Source organism: Rhamphochromis sp. 'chilingali' (assembly GCF_963969265.1).
Source record: "Rhamphochromis sp. 'chilingali' genome assembly, chromosome: 17".
Lineage (NCBI taxonomy): Eukaryota > Metazoa > Chordata > Actinopteri > Cichliformes > Cichlidae > Rhamphochromis > Rhamphochromis sp. 'chilingali'.
In genome coordinates, this window is record NC_137944.1 from 17,808,942 (window position 1) to 17,827,658 (window position 18,717).

The 18,717-nt window shown below is 42.8% G+C and overlaps 1 protein-coding gene across 2 annotated transcripts; it reads right to left on the reverse strand.

Annotated features, from left to right (window-relative positions):
• Positions 1-1,157: 1,157 nt before the first annotated feature.
• Positions 1,158-18,681, reverse strand: yrk (Yes-related kinase). Of its 2 annotated transcripts, none has more exons than XM_080863219.1 (13): positions 18,140-18,681; positions 11,486-11,529; positions 9,645-9,884; positions 9,366-9,468; positions 7,761-7,859; positions 7,517-7,620; positions 7,237-7,386; positions 5,418-5,573; positions 4,608-4,787; positions 3,813-3,889; positions 3,567-3,720; positions 3,275-3,406; positions 1,158-2,429 (listed from the first exon to the last, which is right to left on the reverse strand). In XM_080863219.1, exons 3-13 carry the CDS (start codon positions 9,859-9,861, stop codon positions 2,221-2,223), a joined length of 1,581 nt encoding a protein of 526 aa, XP_080719345.1. In that variant the 5' UTR covers positions 9,862-9,884; positions 11,486-11,529; positions 18,140-18,681; the 3' UTR covers positions 1,158-2,220. The 2 variants fall into 2 exon arrangements, with proteins under 2 accessions (XP_080719345.1, XP_080719344.1); XM_080863218.1 differs by lacking the exon at positions 5,418-5,573 and adding an exon at positions 6,146-6,310 and having other exon boundaries at positions 18,140-18,672.
• Positions 18,682-18,717: the final 36 nt, after the last annotated feature.

Below are 18,717 nucleotides of genomic sequence, written 5' to 3' on the forward strand. Positions count from 1 at the left end.
TCTTCTGAAGAAAGAAAGCGAGTCACGGTGACGTTAGAGAGAGCGCAAACAGCAGCAACAATATCATAAACCATCGGGTCTTTATTAATAAATAAAGACCCGATGGTTTATGAAACATTTGTTATTAATAACTTTCTAATAACAGCTTATTCAGGGCTCTGTGGTAGATAATGCTTCAAGTAATATGAAGTAAAGTACAGCATCATACTCAGGTGATGCATAAACGTTAGGCACTGGTAAAGGAATCCCAAAGTAAAGAGTAAATAACTAATATTATAACAATCAGCAATGGATTAATGTGAAATTAAATTGATTTACTGAAACAAATGAAGGAATTAATAAAGATTTACTGATCATAGTATCTTCCAGATCCACTATACGTTCCTGGATCAAGAGTTATCCATTGAATGACTCATAGCAAGTATCAGGTTTCTTTTTTTCATTCCTTCATCACTTTTCTAGAAACTATTCAAACATTTTTGTGTCTCTTTGTTGGAAATCGTTAACAATCTTTGGTAAATTCAGGGGAATTGCTGATGCAACAATTACACAGCCGCTGAGGCTGACTGATGGTTGGTATTTTCATTGTCATAGTGATAACATCCACAATGAACACGCTGCAAAAGACTGCCATGCATTTACTCTACATTGATATTAACCTTGCTCAATAAAATGTGCACATTACAAATATTTTGTTTAATACCCATTAAGTTTATAACTATAACTATTTGTTCTAGTCCTGTATTCACATATCAAACAATGGTTTTGCAGATCACGTGGGTATATTTATTTACACAGTTATGTTTGTGTCTTTCACCTGTGATTGTAGACCTTTTACAAAGCAGTTTGTGGAAATAATATAAACTGGTAGGCCCATTTAGTAAAAACGAAATCTCTCGGCGTGTGTTTAAAATCATAATAAAGTGAAAGGAAAATGTCTCAGTGTAGTGTTTGTTTTTAATTTGAATCTAGAAGTTGCCAAATTAATAAAGTTAAATAGTTAAAAGAACTAAATTTGCCTTTCAACTCAATCAGAAGTTTGACAGTAACTCGAAATTTGCTTTTAATCATGTCATTTTACATATGCATATAAAAAAAGACATAGTGTGACGACATGACGGTGTAAGTGTCCAAGCACACACATAATCAGAGACATGTTCGAAAAAAAGATATCTGATCTTTATTACAACGACATGACAGGGGAATCTCATCATGAAGCTTACATTCATTTCAGACACCATCCTTCCACAGTCCTCTGATATATTTTTCCCCTGTTATGGATACCATATTGCCCTGCCCTCCCAAAAGGATGAAAATTGTATACATGTTAACTAGATATAGAAATCTTTGTGATGCACAGATATATCCAAGTTAAATTAAAACAAACAAAAGAGACAATCCATACAAAATTGCCATACAAAATATCAGACAAATAAAGCGCATTCCTGACCATCCCTCAAAGTTTCATAGCACAGTTTTAAAGGTACTTATTTGAAAACAGTCATTTGACCAGTTTAAAGGCACACATTGGCGATAGGGTGGAAAGCAGGAAACAGGCATGACTCTGATATCAGTTCAGCAGCTCTTTTTATCAGAAAGAGATAAAAACTGATCTCTGTTCAGTTAACACAGAACCTAGTACACAATGTACATAATCTATTCAGTGACCACATAGGGGCACGAGGTTCATTTTCGACTGCTTTTGGAGACTGTTTAAAGCAATGCGTGATAATCACCTGTTGCACCTGCGGTTCTTTCTCTTACAACATATTTATCTCAGGCGAAAAGTAAAATCTAGCTCCTCTCAAAAAGAGAAATCAAAGGACCTGAACGTATATGGCAGCTGAACAGATCATGTATCCACTCGACTCCCCCACCCCCCCAACCCCAACACAGCCATCTACATCTTCTTTCAGTTCCTTGTTGTCATGGTTACACAGTGAAGCAACATTACTGCAAGGCCTGACCAGAAGAGCTCCAACTCTTCAACACGCCTAACTGATCTGTCCTGAACAGACTGCAGTGAACAAAGACAGAAGAGGGGAAACTGTCTTTAAACAGTTACAACAAAGTAATAATAATATGAATCTTTTATATGTGTGTGTACGTGTGTGTGTCCTGTATGGTACATGCACGTCAAATACCCTGAGAGCATGAGTATGAGTACTACAGCGTGCCCGTCAGTGTATTGCTGTCACGCCTGCCCTACACGTGTGCCGGTCACAGGTTTTCTCCGGGCTGATACTGTGGCTCTGTGGCGGTGAAGTAATCCTCCAGGAAGGACTGGAGGTACTCAAAGGTATGCCTCTCATCAGGCTCCCGCCTCCAGCACTGCAGCATCAGTTCATGGAGCGAGGTCGGGCAGCCCGGGGCACAAGGCATCCGGTAGCCCCGCTCCACCTGCTCCAGCACTTCACGGTTGTTCATTCCTAAAAAGAGACATATGCAGAGAGCGGGAATGTTGGCGTTTGAGAGAGAGACAAAAGTGCCAATGGATTCTGAAGAAAATAAAGATCTGACCACTTCCAGTATTGTAATTTATAAATGGTGCATAAACATCTGGAATTCTTTACATAGTAGATGTGAATGGTCTTAAAGTGAAACAGGTCTGTCCATTGGGGGGGTCTGTATATTTTGGAAAACTGTATAAACCCCAGTATTTCAGGACTTTTATAGCCCTCTGAATTTGAACCATGACACGTGCCAAAACAATCTTTGTGGGCCCCCGGCAACTTCAGCTTTTTCATCAACGCAAAATTCAGTTTAAAGGCACACTGATGGGCATCCAGTGAGCATTACGGACCTGTTATTTCAATCAGGAATGGTTTTAAATTTTTACGAGTGGAGTCACAGAACTTTATGATCCCCTCACATTAGTGCTCTTCAATTAGTCTCAAATTATTCTTTTTGACAGCCCTCTATAAGAGGTTTGTAATCACAGCCAGACTGGCAGTAATTTTCTGGTTTCTCTTTTTTTCTTTCTTTTTTTTTTTTTTTTAAATATAAATGTTTTGTCCGTTTGGTTTTTCCATGTGGTACATACAGTACCAGGGAAGCACATAAGCTGCATGTTAGTTTACACAAGAGGTTAGCAGGTTCTTTAGAGATATCCTTCATTCATCCGCTGCGATTAGGTTTCTTTGAGACTGCTTTTCCAGATGGTTGATAGTGTATAAAAAATTTTAAGAATGTAGATGAAAAATAACCCCTGGGAATTTCACTGTGGATAAGGAAAAACCTGTTGCTGCATGTGAATTAAGAAACAGAGCAGTACCTGGATATGGCACACGTCCCTTAGTGATGAGTTCGGTTAGTAGGATGCCAAAGCTCCAGACATCTGACTTGATAGTAAAGCGTCCATATAGCGCAGCTTCTGGAGCCGTCCACTTGATGGGGAACTTCGCCCCTGAAACCATGGCAACACAGTGGAGATGCATAATCATATAATTAGGATAGGTTGTGTATAAAAATATAGACATGGAGGCAGAAGGAAACTGTTAATCACAGCATTGTGCGAGTGTGGCTCTTTTTCTTAGGCGCACGCAGTTAATGTGACATCGTGCTACCTTGTCTGGCTGTGTACTCGTTGTCCTCGATGAGTCTAGCCAGGCCGAAGTCGGCGATCTTGCACACCAGGTTGTCTCCAACGAGGATGTTGGCTGCTCGCAGGTCACGATGGATGTAGTTCATCCTTTCAATGTACGCCATTCCAGCTGCAATCTGCACACCCACACAGACGACAGGTGCTCAGACCTGTGGTAGATTATAAGCTGTTTTCTTTCTTTTTTCCAGTGTGCCTGACTATAACTCACCTGTGCAGCCATGTCGACCAGCTGAGGCAGCTTCAGACTCTGCCCCTCTCCATCTTTCAAGAAGTCCAGCAAACTTCCTAAATTAAAAAAGTTACAGGTGAGGTACAGGTGGGATCACGACAGACTCTTATACCTGCTGCGGTCCAGAAAAATAAAGAGAATCTGGTTTTGGTAGGGATTCTGCGTTTTGTTTATCGGGGAATCAAGGGGGTGGGGGGGGCCCTTAACTCTGACCTTCCACTTCACACAGTGCCACCTTAAGTCACCATCCCTTCTGCTAATTCATTATTGTGTGGCGTGAAAGCCTTCGCTGGTGACTGCTTAGGTTTTTGTTCTTGGTAGTTTGTTTGATGCCAAGCAAGCAGGATATCTGAAAAATGTCCTTTTGAAAGATGGATGAAAGTTAGAGTGGCAGCCAATTAAAAATAATTATTAGTGCAGGTCTGGAAGTGTGGTCTACTTATTTATTTATTTATTTACTAGAAAGATTTCATTACTAGATAGGGAGTTTCTGAGAACCAGCTTTAATTTCCCAAGAACTACTGCACTTAATTAAAGAAATCTACCCATTGTTATTTGTTTATACGTTTATCCTGGTAATATCTGTATATTATTTTGCTCTGTCGGTGTATTATGATGACAAATTCAGAGGTTTGTCACCTCATTTAGGGAAGTAAAAGCCAGTCCAATTTATGGGGCGTTCAAATGTTCATTGAGGTTTCTACCTGCTGTAAGGGCAGCATTTCATATCTACAGTGTGTCAACCACACGTGGCGGTTTTACTTTTCCTGATACCTTGGCTCATGAACTCAGTGATAATGTAAATGGGCTCCTCAGACACAACGGCGTAGAGCTGCACCAGCTTGTCATGACGGAGTCTCTTCATGATCTGAGCCTCCTCCAAAAAGGCCTCGGGGGACATGGTTCCTGGCTTCAGAGTCTTCACCGCTACCTTGGTGGTGCCGTTCCACATGCCTGGCATACAGAAAAGCGTGTGTTAGCGCACACCTCAGAACCTGGACGAATGCACCTGTCTTTATGTCAGTGTGACACGGGGAAGGGTGCATATACTGTACATCCACTGTACCCAACAAATATGACAACACAAACACCAACACATACAGATGTAGATATCTGCCTGATATAAATATCTGTATGTGTGACAACAGGTACACAACATGCAGGCTATTTTGCATGCATATGACAGAGCATGCATGATGTGTGAGAGAGATGAAGAGGGAGGGAAGGGGGAGGTTCTGGTCTTACGTCAAAACCAGCAGCACTTGAGCTACATGGACAGACACAGAGCTCGGCCGGGCCTCGGGGAGAAACTCTGCACGGCTCAGAAAGCCAAAACGCTGGGATTTGACAGAAATTTCCGTAAGTGTAAATGCAAAAACATCTTTTTGGCAATGCCAGGTAATTCAACTGGAATACACATACTATCTCACATACACTGACATAAATGGCCATCAACAGGGCAGACAATGAGTGCTACCAACAATGTTTGCCACAGGACAGCAGCAGACACTACAAAGGACAATGACAGACAGCTTTCCCTCTGTGCCTCTAGAGGGTGTCAGAGGTTGGCGGCATCGGTCTCACCCATCCACACGTCCCCAAAGCAGCCCTGCCCCAGCTTCTGTTGCAGGGCCAGCGTGTCCCTCGGTACCTCCCAGGCGTCCCGCCCGAGACCCATGGTGAGCGGGGTGGAGTTGGGACAGGCCTTTGTCAGGTAATAACACAGCCCATCATTAGAGCCTAAGTAAGGAAGGAAGAGGAGGAGGAGGAGGAGATAGGTGGCAAGAAGGTGGAGATGGGGGGGGGGGGGGGGGGGGTTAAGAATGGATGAAGAAAAGGGGGTGAAGTGGTGGGTGGAAAGATGGAAGGAAGAAGGGTGGGTGGGAGAGGTGACAAAGAGGTGAAGTGAGATGATGAAACATGCACATGCAGTCACAGGGGACGAGGAGAACAACTTTACACACCTGGATGTAAAACACACTTTTTGAAAAAATTTATTAAGTATTTGCCTCAGAAAATGTAAAAACAGGTGCAGACTACATCTGACAATGATGTGTGCGTTCCTACGTCTGTGTGGTCTGATCCTCAGGTGTATTTGTTGAAGATACAGGAAGAGAGCAAGAAACACAGATCACAGGGCTTTACCGTGTTTGCTCCTCTCACCAGAAATGTTTACTGATGTTCTTCGAACTCAACAAACGCTTACGTGTTATATGTGACTGCTGCAGTTTTAATGTGTTTTCATTCTGGTGTGCATCTGTTGTTATCTCGCCTCCTCTCACCCACACGCATCCCCTCCCCTTTGGCCCTACCCATCCAGACTTCTCCAAACTGGCCGTTGCCCAGTTTCTTAATCAGCTGGAGAGATTCACGGGGAATCTCCCACATATCCTTGGTCTTCACTGATAAGTCGGCCAGCTTAGGCATGCCCCGCTTACAGCTGCCAATCAAACGGCAGCACAGTCCCGCTGCTCTCTCTGAGAGCGAGAGGGAGAGACAAACAGGCAGGCAAAAAAAAAGGAAACAGGAGGAAAAGAAAACAGCAGGTGCAGAGATAAAGGAAGAACAAGACAGGTTGCTTATGCGCTTATGCAATTGACAACTTAACCGAAAACTAAAGGCGCAAGGAGAAATTCAGCACAACAGACATAAACAGACACTCTGAACAGCAGCAGCATGTGTAGATACAAAAAGGCAAAACAGGGACACTTGAGTTATGCTGATAAAACTGTCAGGTGGCTTTTGATTATCACAAACTGCAAAAAAAAATTCAGTAGCAGCCACTAGGGGGCAGATTTATACTGACAGAGGAAGTACAGGGTGTGAGCCTTTCTTGTTACACAAACTCTAAATAAAAGGTTAAAAAGTCTGCAGTGATCAGTGGTTAAAGCACTCAGATACATTTAACAAAGTAAATATGATTAACCATGTCTCACAAACACATCATTACAAGTTTCCTAACTGTGAGGCATATCAAAATGTATTTTAAACATAGTACGTCATTTTTATGAAACGCCAAAGTGTAAACTCCATTTTAATGTTGCGGCTGTTGAGGTTTACCTCAGTTTGATAACTTGATAAGGAAGTTGGTAAAACAATCATATTAAAAGCTTAATATCCATCATTAATTTTTATTCAAAACACGAATCTGCAGAGTAAAGCAACGTAAGCCGCAAAAAAATGGAGGCACCACAGTGCTGCACGTGTGCAGTACTTTGGTTACTGCACCTACTTTCTGTGCCACTCAAATGCTCTAATTATGAGCATTTGAGTGGCACAGAACAGAATGAGATTGTAAATGTTGCTGATGCAGGTTTAAAGCCGAAGAGGCAAAAGCAAAAGAATGCTTTCACACTCCGAAGGAAAGGCAGAAAGGAGTGCACATTTCCTGCATTTCTGTTACCTTGGTAGTGCACGACCAACTGCTGCACGGTATCAAACTGTGATCTGGTGGTGATGTAGTAGCCGCCATTGTCTAGCTTACGAATCTTGTAATGCTTCACGTGGTCTCCCTTGTTGTCGTCCCAGTCACGGATGGAAAGAGAGTAAGCACCTGCAGAGAGGCGGGAGAAGGGAGAGGATTCAGATCTGTGTGTGTGTGTGAGTGAGTGAGTGAGTGAGTGAGTGAGTGAGTGAGTGAGTGAGTGTGTGTGTGTGTGTGTGTGTGTGTGTAGCCATCTCACCCTTGGTGGTCTCGCTCTCTCGTATGAGGAAAGTTCCCCTTGGGTTGCCGTGACCCAGCAGCTGTCTCTCCGCATCCTTCCTTCCCATCTTCCCAAAATACCACCTGTCACCACGACAACATCACACAGGTCACCCACAGAAAATGGCAAACCCTCGCTTGATCTCTGCCTTCAGACTACATGTCAATCACACAGCATAATCGCTCGCTTCAAACAGGGCATGTGCTACTGCTTGTGAACTCACTCCTCGGCTTGTATGGAGTCCACTGGAGCTACGTAGTTGGAGGGGATGTAACCAGAGTTGCCGGTGTCCAGAGAGCGAGCTTCCCACCAGTCGCCCTCTCTACAAAAGACACACACGCACATGTAAAATTCATCGTTTGCAAAACACCAGTGCTCAAAGGTTTTCGGTTACTGAGCAATGTCACTGTTTTTGAAAGAAAGATCTGTAGCTTTTATGCAAAATAACATGAAAATAAACAGAAATAAATGGCAGTTAATAAGAAAGCCACTACAGAAACCTTCATTCTAATTATGTTGTGCTGGTGAAAAAACCTATATAACCTCGGTAGCTAAGTGTCTAAAACAGCGACCTTTGTGGGTTCAATTCAGTTGCCATATGTATATATAACCCTTAAAAAAACCCTCTCTCAGAGTGCAATGCTGAGAAACAAAGGTGATTCCAAGCAGGAAACACCAAAAATTCAAGTTTTTTATACCCCAGTGTGTACGACTGCCTCTACAAAACACCACAATATGGCTCTTACAGGTACTGTGTAATAATATTGCCAGCCAAGATCATACGAGGCATCGTTTTCTCAAACTAGAGACCCTGACGTACTTTACTTCTTGTTCAGTTATGCGCTGCAGTCTCACATTTCTTTCATTTGTTAACACTCTGGTCAAAGGTAGTTTGCCCTGTTCTTTGAAGGAAGCAGTGTGTTACACATCATTGATTTTTTTCCTCTTAGATCAACAATACAGAAATGTGTCAGAAAGAAACTTCCCTTTGTGATACTAATCAAACACACGACCGCTGATACGGATTAGCTTTTCTAGTTATTTTGGGCTGTGCTAAAAGTACCGAAACAGGCTTTTTAACACAAGCACAAACACTTGAACACAGAAGTGGTGGCGAAGTAGGTTCAAAAACAGATATTAATTTATGAATAGTGACTCTATTAATCATTTATTGTCATTTAAAACATTTTTCATCAATGTTACTTTTGAAAAAAAATGTACGATTCTAAATTACCCCAAACTTTTGAGTTGTAGTGAATGCCTGCTGGGAGCAGCTGTGGTTATGTTTGATGAAGTGAAAAATGCAAATAACCTCTTGAGGGAAGATAAATTAGCCTTTTTTAGCAAACCAAATGATCTTCATGTAACTAAAAGCAAAACTAAAAGCATAGATCGGAAAGAAGATTAGCAGCTTAGGTGTGAACTTAGGTAAAAGAAACCCCAAAAACTCCCGTCTGAATGTAAATCATCATATAAATAGGATTCGGGATTTCTGAGCAGGGCAAAGGGTTTTGTTTTTTTTTCAAGAACAAAAGATTGTCAGCATTGCCAGCAGCAGCTGAGACCTCTGGCAGTTCACGGTGTTAATGGGTGGTATTTAATTGCAGCCTGTGGTATTTAATGTATGCAAACAAAATTAATTACCTCTCAGAAGTCCTTAGTGATTTAATTTAACGCCTTTAACACAGATCACATTAACATTGTTTCATGAGCTCCTGACACAGATTGTCGTGTTTCTTAATGATGGAGATATATTTATGTGGGGTTTTTTCCGCTTTGTTTTTCATTAAAGCAATGTGTAAAAAAAAAAAAAAAAAAGTATACTCACGTGTTGTTAATAATTTGGAATTTTTCTCCTTTTTGGAAAGTGAGGTCGTCCTCAGTGCGGGCGTCATAGTCGTACAGCGCTATAAAGAGAGTTACTCCACCACCTGCACATGTGTTCAAACAAGAAAGAGAATGATTGGACGGTATCGTCAAGGTCTTTTGAATATGTCAGTGCAGACATAGACTGAAAAACAGCAGGAGGGCTAATACGATGTTAATTGTTTAGAGGGACTGTAAATTCATCTTTCTCACAAACAAACACACACAGGCTCAGCTCTACCTGTTATGGCTCCTGACCGCTGGTTGATTTTGGTGTTGGGGAATGCGCTGTTGGACAAGAAGCCCTTGTTGAAGTCCGGGATGGTCTGAGTCGGGTCAGGACAGTATCGGCCCTGATTCAAGGCCACGGAGCTCCCACCTGCGTTGCTAGGAGACAGATCTGCTATGTCTGCTGCTTCTTTGGCAGACTTCTTCTGCTTGCAACAGGCACACCCCATGATAACCAGCACGGAGACGGCGTCTGTGAAAGCAACGCAGCAAAGCAGCGTTACAGTAACAAGACACATCTTTTTTTTAATGTGAGAAGTCAAAATCTTCTTTTTTCTTTTCATTATTTTTCATTTCTTTTAAAAAAAATTCTTGCATTCTTGTGAATATGTGCAAGAGAAAAGGTTTGCTAAGGCTAGACCAGAGTTTTTTGCGTTTTGAGGGCAGATGTCCTGGGAAGTGGGCATTGCAGACTCTCGCTGCCTTTAGGAGGACTGGGACCTTAACTGTGGTTTTCATGGCCAAAGTGTTTGATCCCCTCAGAATACTCAACATTTTGCTTTTTTTGTTGTTGGTAAAGTTTGCTAAAGCTTGCCTGTTAATGGATGCTGATTTTTATGGAATAAAAAAAAATTCAGATACAGCAGATTATAAAGCCACCTGAATGAGTGCCGAAACATTTTTATCCCACTGAAAATGCCACATCTAGATGAACAGAATCAACTTTCTTGGATTTGCTTTACATAGATGACTGGGCATGCATCGAGACAGCTTATACTGTTTAAGCAAGCAAACCCAAGAGGTGCGATCCTAAATTTCCCAAATAGTGCCCATAAAAAGCAAAAACTCTACTCGATTTAAAATGTAAATGGCCTGTATTTGTATAGCGCTTTTCTAGTCCCTAAGGACCCCAAAGCGCTTTACACAACCTGTCATCCACCCATTCACACACACACATTCACACACTGGTGATGGCAAGCTACAATGTAGCCACAGCCACCCTGGGGCGCACTGACAGAGGCGAGGCTGCCGGACACTGGCGCCACCGGGCCCTCTGACCACCACCAGTAGGCAACGGGTGAAGTGTCTTGCCCAAGGACACAACGACCGAGACTGTCCAAGCCGGGGCTCGAACCGGCAACCTTCCGATTACAAGGCGAACTCCCAACTCTTGAGCCACGATCGCCCTTGTGGCTCATCTCCCCTTCAGAGTCGTCTACTCATGCACCTCTACATGCTCTTACACTCAAAATGCTTGTTCTGACCTCGTTACGATGACGCCATATTAAAAAGGGAAAAACCTGGTGTTATATTTACTGCCTTTGCACTACTTAACACTTTACACTATTTGACTTCATAGCACCATCTTGTTTACGCTGATGCATGCACTGCAGGCAGCGCTAATAACGATGATAACGTTGAAGCTAGCAACGCCATATTGACATATGACGCGTACCACGAGCATCTACTTTCTTGTTGCATTACACGGCTGTCAGTGCATGTCGGGTAGATACGCGCGTCTGTGACGATTTTGCACACAAATCCTGTTTAAACTTTCACCAATCTCTAATACCAGCGATACGTTGAAAAGCCCTCAAAGAGACAGACCACATTTAAGTCCGCCTACATAATTTCCACAATCTTTTTATACAAGCTAAGACTTCAAACACAAATCAGTAGAAAGTGAAACCAACACAAATCAGCATACAGGGGGTTAAAAAAAATATGGAGAACTGTAAAGAGAGAAGTAAAAAATTTTAATATAAAACTTAACTTCCCTGAACAAGGAAGAGGAGGAAGAAAGCGAAAAAGGGGTGGAGGTAGGGCGGGAAGGAGAAGTTAACTTATTCTCACCTGATGTCTTCCTCTGTCAGATCATCTGTCAATCACCATCGCAGCTGGAAAAAAAAAAAAGAGGGAAAAGGTGAGTGACAAGGGCTGGAATGAGAGAGCGGGGCAAAGGGAGGATGAGTGGCAGAGAAGCGGAAAGGGAAAAGGTGGGGGAGAATGTGAGCGAAAGCCTCGAGAGCGGTAAAGCATGAATAAAGAGATGTGTGAAGGCAGAAGTGAGGAGGCAGAGAGGTTAGAGAAAGAAGAGTCAGAGACAGCTCGAGATAAGGATAGACAGTGAGAGATGTGAGGTTAGCCACTTCCCTTTTTGCTTGTTTCGAGAGAGGGTATTCAGCCATTCTCTCTGGTCAACAGCTGTGAGTGTGAGTGTATGCATGCGCATTAACACGCCTGCTTTCTCTGTTCGAGCATGTGATGAAATAAGCCCATAAATGTCAGGATTACAGCAGAGTAACTGACACAAAGTGACCGTCTGTAACAGTGCGAAATGCCTTTGTGTTGATTAGCACGAATGTACGCAACCTTGACTTCCAGTTTCCAGCTAACTGTCAGGCGTTGCCAAAGCAAAAACCATCATAGAAAGGAATGTAAACGTGAAAAATTAGGTTGTTTCCAACATCATTTCTTTAGGAAAACCTAAATGAACCACTCAGCAGTTTATTAGTTTTGCTTAGCTTGGTTCAAAAGTTGGGAAATATGCTTATTCCCTTTTTAGAGAGTAAGCAGAGATTATCGAGAGGTCGTCATTTTTTCCAAATATGAAACCTCTGCCGAATTAAAGAGGTAGCGGAGGTCAATGAACAAAGAACACATTAAATGCCACAAAATAACTAAAAGAAGACAGAAAAACTGTCCCAGATTCAGTTTCCTTTTGGGGTGGCGGCTCAGGACGTAGGACAAGTCACCTCCTAATCAGAGAGGGTTGGTGGTTCCATCCTTGGCTGTTCTAGTCTGCTGGTACTCAACTTTGAGTTTCTCCTGATGTGAATATTAGATAGAAAGCGCGCAGGAAAACGTGCTTGTAAGACTGTGTGTGAGTGAGACGTGTTGTGTGGAGCAGAAAAGTGTTTTGTAGGAACCATTTAATTTACACTGAGCTGGACAGCTTTAGCTTTTGGACTGTATGTCATAAAGCAAACAGTCGGGCTTTTCATGTTCTTGTTTTCTCTTTACAAGTCAACTAGAAGAAAATGGCCACCATCACACATCCTGGTCATAGTTTTTTCTCCCTGTTCTCAATAAAAGCGCACTAATAAGAGAGTTTTATCTTTGTAGTGTCATATAATGCAAAGTCCCTTCAGATGGCAATTTTTTGTTTGTTTTACCCTTCTTGGTTATTATGCGGTGGTCAAAAGATTAAACAGTGGTGCCCAAAGTTGCCTTCAAAAGACTATGAAATAATTCACATCAACTAGTTTTCTCTGAGAGCGGTTGTAGACCTCTTCATTAGTTTCAGCTAGGTGTAGCTATCAGACTGATAACTGTGTACACAATGGCCACGGGATACAAACTGGCAACCTTTGAAGAAAAAAGCTCCAGGCTCCAGCCACCCCACCTACTGAGGAATGTGGGGGGAGTCACACAAAGGGAGAACAATACAAGTTATAGCAGCATCAGCAGCAAAAAAAAGGTGATTTACTTTCATTACAGAAAACACACCAGAGGTCCAAGTGAGCAGCGTCAAGTTTGTCCCAGCAAACCTCTCCATCTTTAAAGCAGCAAAAGCTGTTCTAACCTACATCGAGACGACCGCGCTCAAAGCGAAAGCGCGCAAAGCCTCTATGTGTGCACAATCCTGCACACACACACAAACACTTATTCACTATCAGGCTGGCCATCATGAGAGCTGCAGGAAGTTAGCCCTGTTTGAGTTTCCTGTCCACCCCTGTGATCGCTCCCCCCTTTTCCTGGAAACTGAGGACAGAGTCCACACACACACACACACACAAACACCCACCCACCCCCAGTGCACACACCCAGACTTTCCTCTGTGTTGCTGCTGTTGTCTACTCCATGCCCACACCCCTCCGACAGCAGTCGTTCATTCTTATTCCCTTCACCCTCCCTTCAGCTTCTCCTTTCTTTGTGACAGTCCACAGAAAGTAGAAGTGGCAGAGGATGCAAAAGGACCCTTCTCCCTTTCATCTTTATCTCCATTTCGCCCTCTCCCTCACCTCATCTTCTTCTGCATGTCTAAGACTGACAGATGACCACAGGTTGAACTGATACAGTAACAGATAGGTTTTCACATACTGGAAGTGTTTGCAGGGCGGCTGCAAAACCCATTGTTCTCAACTAGATAATCACTCTCTCATCCGCCATTTTCTCTGCACATAGAATAACATCTGATTATTAACAGGACCGTACATCTTTACACCTTAATTTAAAAAACAAAAACAAAAAAAGAAAACATGCACACACTTGTGGAGGTCACACGGCACAAAGCACAGCCTAGAGTGAGGTGCAAGGCACGCAAGTGTGCTCCTACATACCAGTAAGTGACACAGTCAAGATACAGATTTAAACACAAACCCATATGCGAGTGTATTTCCTCCTCGTTGTTGTTTTTTTTTGTTTTTGCCTTGTGATAACATTCAGGGTTTTGGTTTCAGTCTACCATTAGGTAGATGAAGGTACTAGAGCAGACTATGAGTGTGGGTGTTTGGTGGTATTGGCAATGAGTGGTGAGGTGGGGGTTGCAGAGTCAAACTGATACCCTGCATATATGTCGTGACTTGTGTAAAAAAAAGCAGAGAGTGCGCTAAACACCAGCATGCGTAACGATCCAGCAAACAATCCAGTTCCTCTTTGACACCATAATGAAAAAATGAGACGGCAGACGCAAGAAACAGCTGTAAAATGAACGGCTTGCAGTTTTTACCAGATGTGTGTCAAGATTATTATCAGTAGGTCAGTCATATGTGCAGACACAAAACCTTTCACCTTATGCTCAACAAAATGCCACACTCTGATATCACATAGCACATCACATTTGACCATCCTATAAGTGCACTTTCTTTTTGCATCTTCTTTTTAAAAAACGCAGGTGTCAAAACTAAACATCTGACTGGGTGCTGCATGTCAAAGCGGATTTTTTTAATAGCAGCTGACAAACATACAGAAGACACTATAATAAAACTCTGTGAAAGAGAAGCTACTTCCTCTGGTGGGGAGAAGCGCGGTGTTGGTTTGTGATACGTTTGTCTACAATAGCGGGGCCTTTTACACCATGTGCTAATCACTGATATCTGTTTCAGATATTAAAATCCTCGAGTTCTTTTCACTCACTTCATGTGCTACTTCGCCCAAACACCCGCATTTCCCCTCTCGATCATTGGAACGGTACAGTTTCGTTACACACGGTTTTCACTTGATTTCATTAAAAAAAAAAAAAAAAAGGTCGACAATAAAATTTTTTAAAAGAAACAACAACAAGAGGAATCCCTGATGACTTTTTAATGCCAGCTCTAACTGCAGTGAGCACTGCTGATTAAATTTCATTCATCTCCATTGTCTCAGACAGGAGACATAAATCTTGGAAATAGGACTTCAAAACCTGCGTACCTGCATTTCTGGGTCTTGCTTTTGTTGTTTTAGCTTAAACTAACCTTCAGGTAAACAGAGTGGGAGAAACCAGACTGTAAAAATACTCCTGCATTCGACATTTTACGATGTAAAAGACGTCAATGGCATCTTTTTAGAAATTCTTGCAAATGTATTCAAATTACAGCTTTCAGTCCTCAGGGTAAGTCTCTCCAGGCTCTTCCTGGGAGACCTCTGCAAGCAGAGTGAGCTGCATCTTCACCTTTCTCTGCAGCTGTTCAGCGGGTTTAGATCTGAGCTTAGCTCGACCAACCAAGGACAGAGACAGATGCCTGTATTCGCATTCTTTATTGCCACTACTGAGCAGGTATACTCAGCTCTCAACATAATGTGGTGTAATAAATCTTCTGAGTTTCTTATTTTATTTTAAGAGGCCTTGCTTAAATCAAATAAAATGCTCTTACTTGTCCATTATATTCCATTCAGCTTCATGCTAGTCAAAGTCTTTGTGGTTCCACAGACCTGCATGCTACACAAACATACGTGATTATGCCACAAACTAAAGAAAAAGGGGTATTTCCACCAGTTTGTAAGACATACAGATCGTCGCCTTGCTGAAAGGTGTGGCCCAGTCTCATGGTGTTTCTCCACTGACCCCTATGCATTTGGCTACGTTCACTCTTCCCTCAATTCTGTTTCCCTGTTCCTGCCTCTGAAAATAAACCACCGCGCTTCACCGATGGGATGAGATTAGCCATGCTATGAGATTAGCCATGCTATGAGCAATGCATGGTATTTGCCAGATATGGTGGTTGGAGTTCTTTCCCAAAAGTTACTTTTGCTTTTTTTTTTTCTCTCTGCCTTTTTTTCTCAGACTACTGAATTTTCTTTGTCTACGTGACAGACGAGTAAAAGCAAAGATGCGTAGGCATCTAAAAATACATGCAGCAAAATAAATACCAAATGTGACAGACTGCAAGCTCCTTTGACGACTGAGCACTCTGTAAACTTTATGTGCAAAATGTCTCCTCTTCGAGATTAAGTTAAGAATGTTAATCTGAGAATCAGTGGATATAATGTAGTCAAACTGCAAGCACCTGAAAAAACTAAGTCACACTTCATTGAGTACGGTCACCTTTACTTTTGATAAATGGAGATCTGCTGTGTGTTCACTCGGAACAATTAAAGGAAGCAAATAAAACCACATTCATTGCATTCTTACAGAATCACAATAACATCACCCTCCACCACCATCGTCACTCTCACAAACATCTAAAATCTGAAGGACACACCCTTTCCTGAACAGTGGACTGTAGATAAGCTGCTCCCAGCGGGAAAACTCACTGTAGCAACACACACATACATGCACACGGTGTTTCGTATTCTTACACCAATTCTGCACCAATCTTAGACTGCCTCCACCCTTCTTCTCCCTCATCTCTCTTTCTTTACCTTCCTTGCACTTCACCTTTCTCTCTCTCTCTCTCTCTCTCCCCCCACTGACTCTCTCACCCATGGGCAGGAAACTCCACAGGATGCAGAGTGTGAGTGGGGCAGGAATGATAGGACAATGGGAAACAAGCTGTCACTGAACCCTCACACATACACACACAATAGCACACACACACTCTTAAACACAGGGAGACAGAGCTGGAAGGCAGCAGTGGAAAAGTAAGGTGCCTCGGTTATCGGGATGTCCTGTTTCCACATGATGTCATCATATCCTCCAGATACAGAGGCCCCGAGCTGGCTCGGCTGGAGGCATATATGAGCGTTTGCGTGCACTGAGGCTGAACACTTTCAGCCTGCTTCTTAAGAAATAGAGCATCACTGTCTGGTCCTTTGGGTTCATCATGAAGACTCTCCCTCGGATGACGGCATGGATGAAAACGTACAGAAACTTGTCAACTCGACCACACCGCCGCAGGGGTGCAGGGGTGTGTGACTATCAGGCTGCAGGCCTCATCTTGTATGAGTATTCACCTGTCACAGCCCTTCTCCGGTCCTTAAGAAAGCTGTGCGATGTGACTATGTCTTTTTCTAAACTTCTCACTAAAAAGCGCATCCACGCCCCTTTCCTTCCTGCCTTGCTCCAAGGCTAAAGACAGGAACTGACCTGGTAAAGAAACAGGAAGTGATGAAGTCCAGCCTTGGACAGCCTAATCCTGTTTCTCCCTGTCCAGCCCCTAAAAGATTTCTGGCCAACTCCCTTGCGGATATTTCAACGTTTTAATTTGTAATCTGTTACCTATCTGTAGCTTCCCGATCAGTGATTGGGGTGGGAAAAAAAGGCATATACCTCCAACAATGAGGCTATGATAAAGCCACAGAAACCTCTTATACCTTTTCCTCAAGGTGGTTTCCTGTAGGCATGTGGCCAATTAGTCACATTTAGTGAAGGAATGTTTAACAGTCTCTTCTGGGTTTAGGCCTAAATGATGAACCCTATCCAGGCACGTTTTACCATAAATCCAGAGCCTGTATGATTTATTAAGCCGTTATTAAAGAAAAAGAAGAAGCTAAAAGGGCAATAACTAAGGTCTTATACTGGAAATGATCCATTTGAGAGGACCAATTTCTCTGGTAAATTCCGCTGTTGCAAAAAAAGAAAGAAAAATTGCACTATTAGCAAGTCTGATTTCTAAATATCACCCTCTGTGACATCTGTCTATCATGAAGAGTGGAAGTAAGCTACTGGTAAACCCACACTTGATTAACTTCTCATAGCAAGTAGACAAACTTCCTTTTATTTCAAACAGATACCGACGTTTCTCAATTTTCACCAGAAGCTCAAAATCAACGACAGCGCCCTGTGGCATTAGAGAAGTGGAAAATATTCTACTTATTTAGGCATTCAGCTCGCATCCTTTTAAGTCGTTACAGCTGAACTTTGTCTCGAGTCAAGCGAATTTACTCACATATAGGGCTGAAGTTTAAATAGGACGCACAGCCCACCTGTTGAATGACCCCACAATTTGGTAGTAAAGCACCTGTTTGGTTTATTTATTTTCATTTTTTTTTTTGTTCGCTTTTTGTTTTTTAGTCTCAAACACAGTAAGCCAGATGTGTTACACCGCTCTGATATTTACTTTGGAACAGAGAGCAGAAACTTACCTGACAAAAAGAAATCACTCCGGACAATCCTCGAGTCGGGACGCTCGGGGACGGAGGTGGGTGAAGCGAGAGCGCTGTCCGTGGGAGACTCGAAGGGGACACACGGGAGTGAAAGAGCCGCGCGCTGCTGCTGCCTGAGAGCGAGAGGATGAGGCAAGCGCGCGCCTCGGCCGGAAGGCTCGGAATGAACTTCACGCGCACAGCGAGGTCCACCCCACATAGGAAGAGAGTGCGTGCAGCGGACAGTTCAACAGTGTCGTTACGCTTAACAGAAACGATACATAGGAGCGTGTTCTCGGTAACTATGGCGTCAGACTGAGCTTACGGTCACGAGCTCAGCTTGGTTAAAACGTTAAAGGAATGCGCGCGCAATTGAGCTCACGATAAAGCAAACCGATAAGAAAGTTTTAAGATTTTTGTTTTGTAATCTCGAAAGAATGCGATAAAAAAAAAAGAGAGAGAGATTATAAAACGCTCCGGTTCTTCAACAGTGTATCCTACACACAGCTGGGGGAGTGTTTGCAGTCTCTTCGTGCGGACGATGCTCAGATGAGGTGGTGCGCTACACGTTTAGCCAA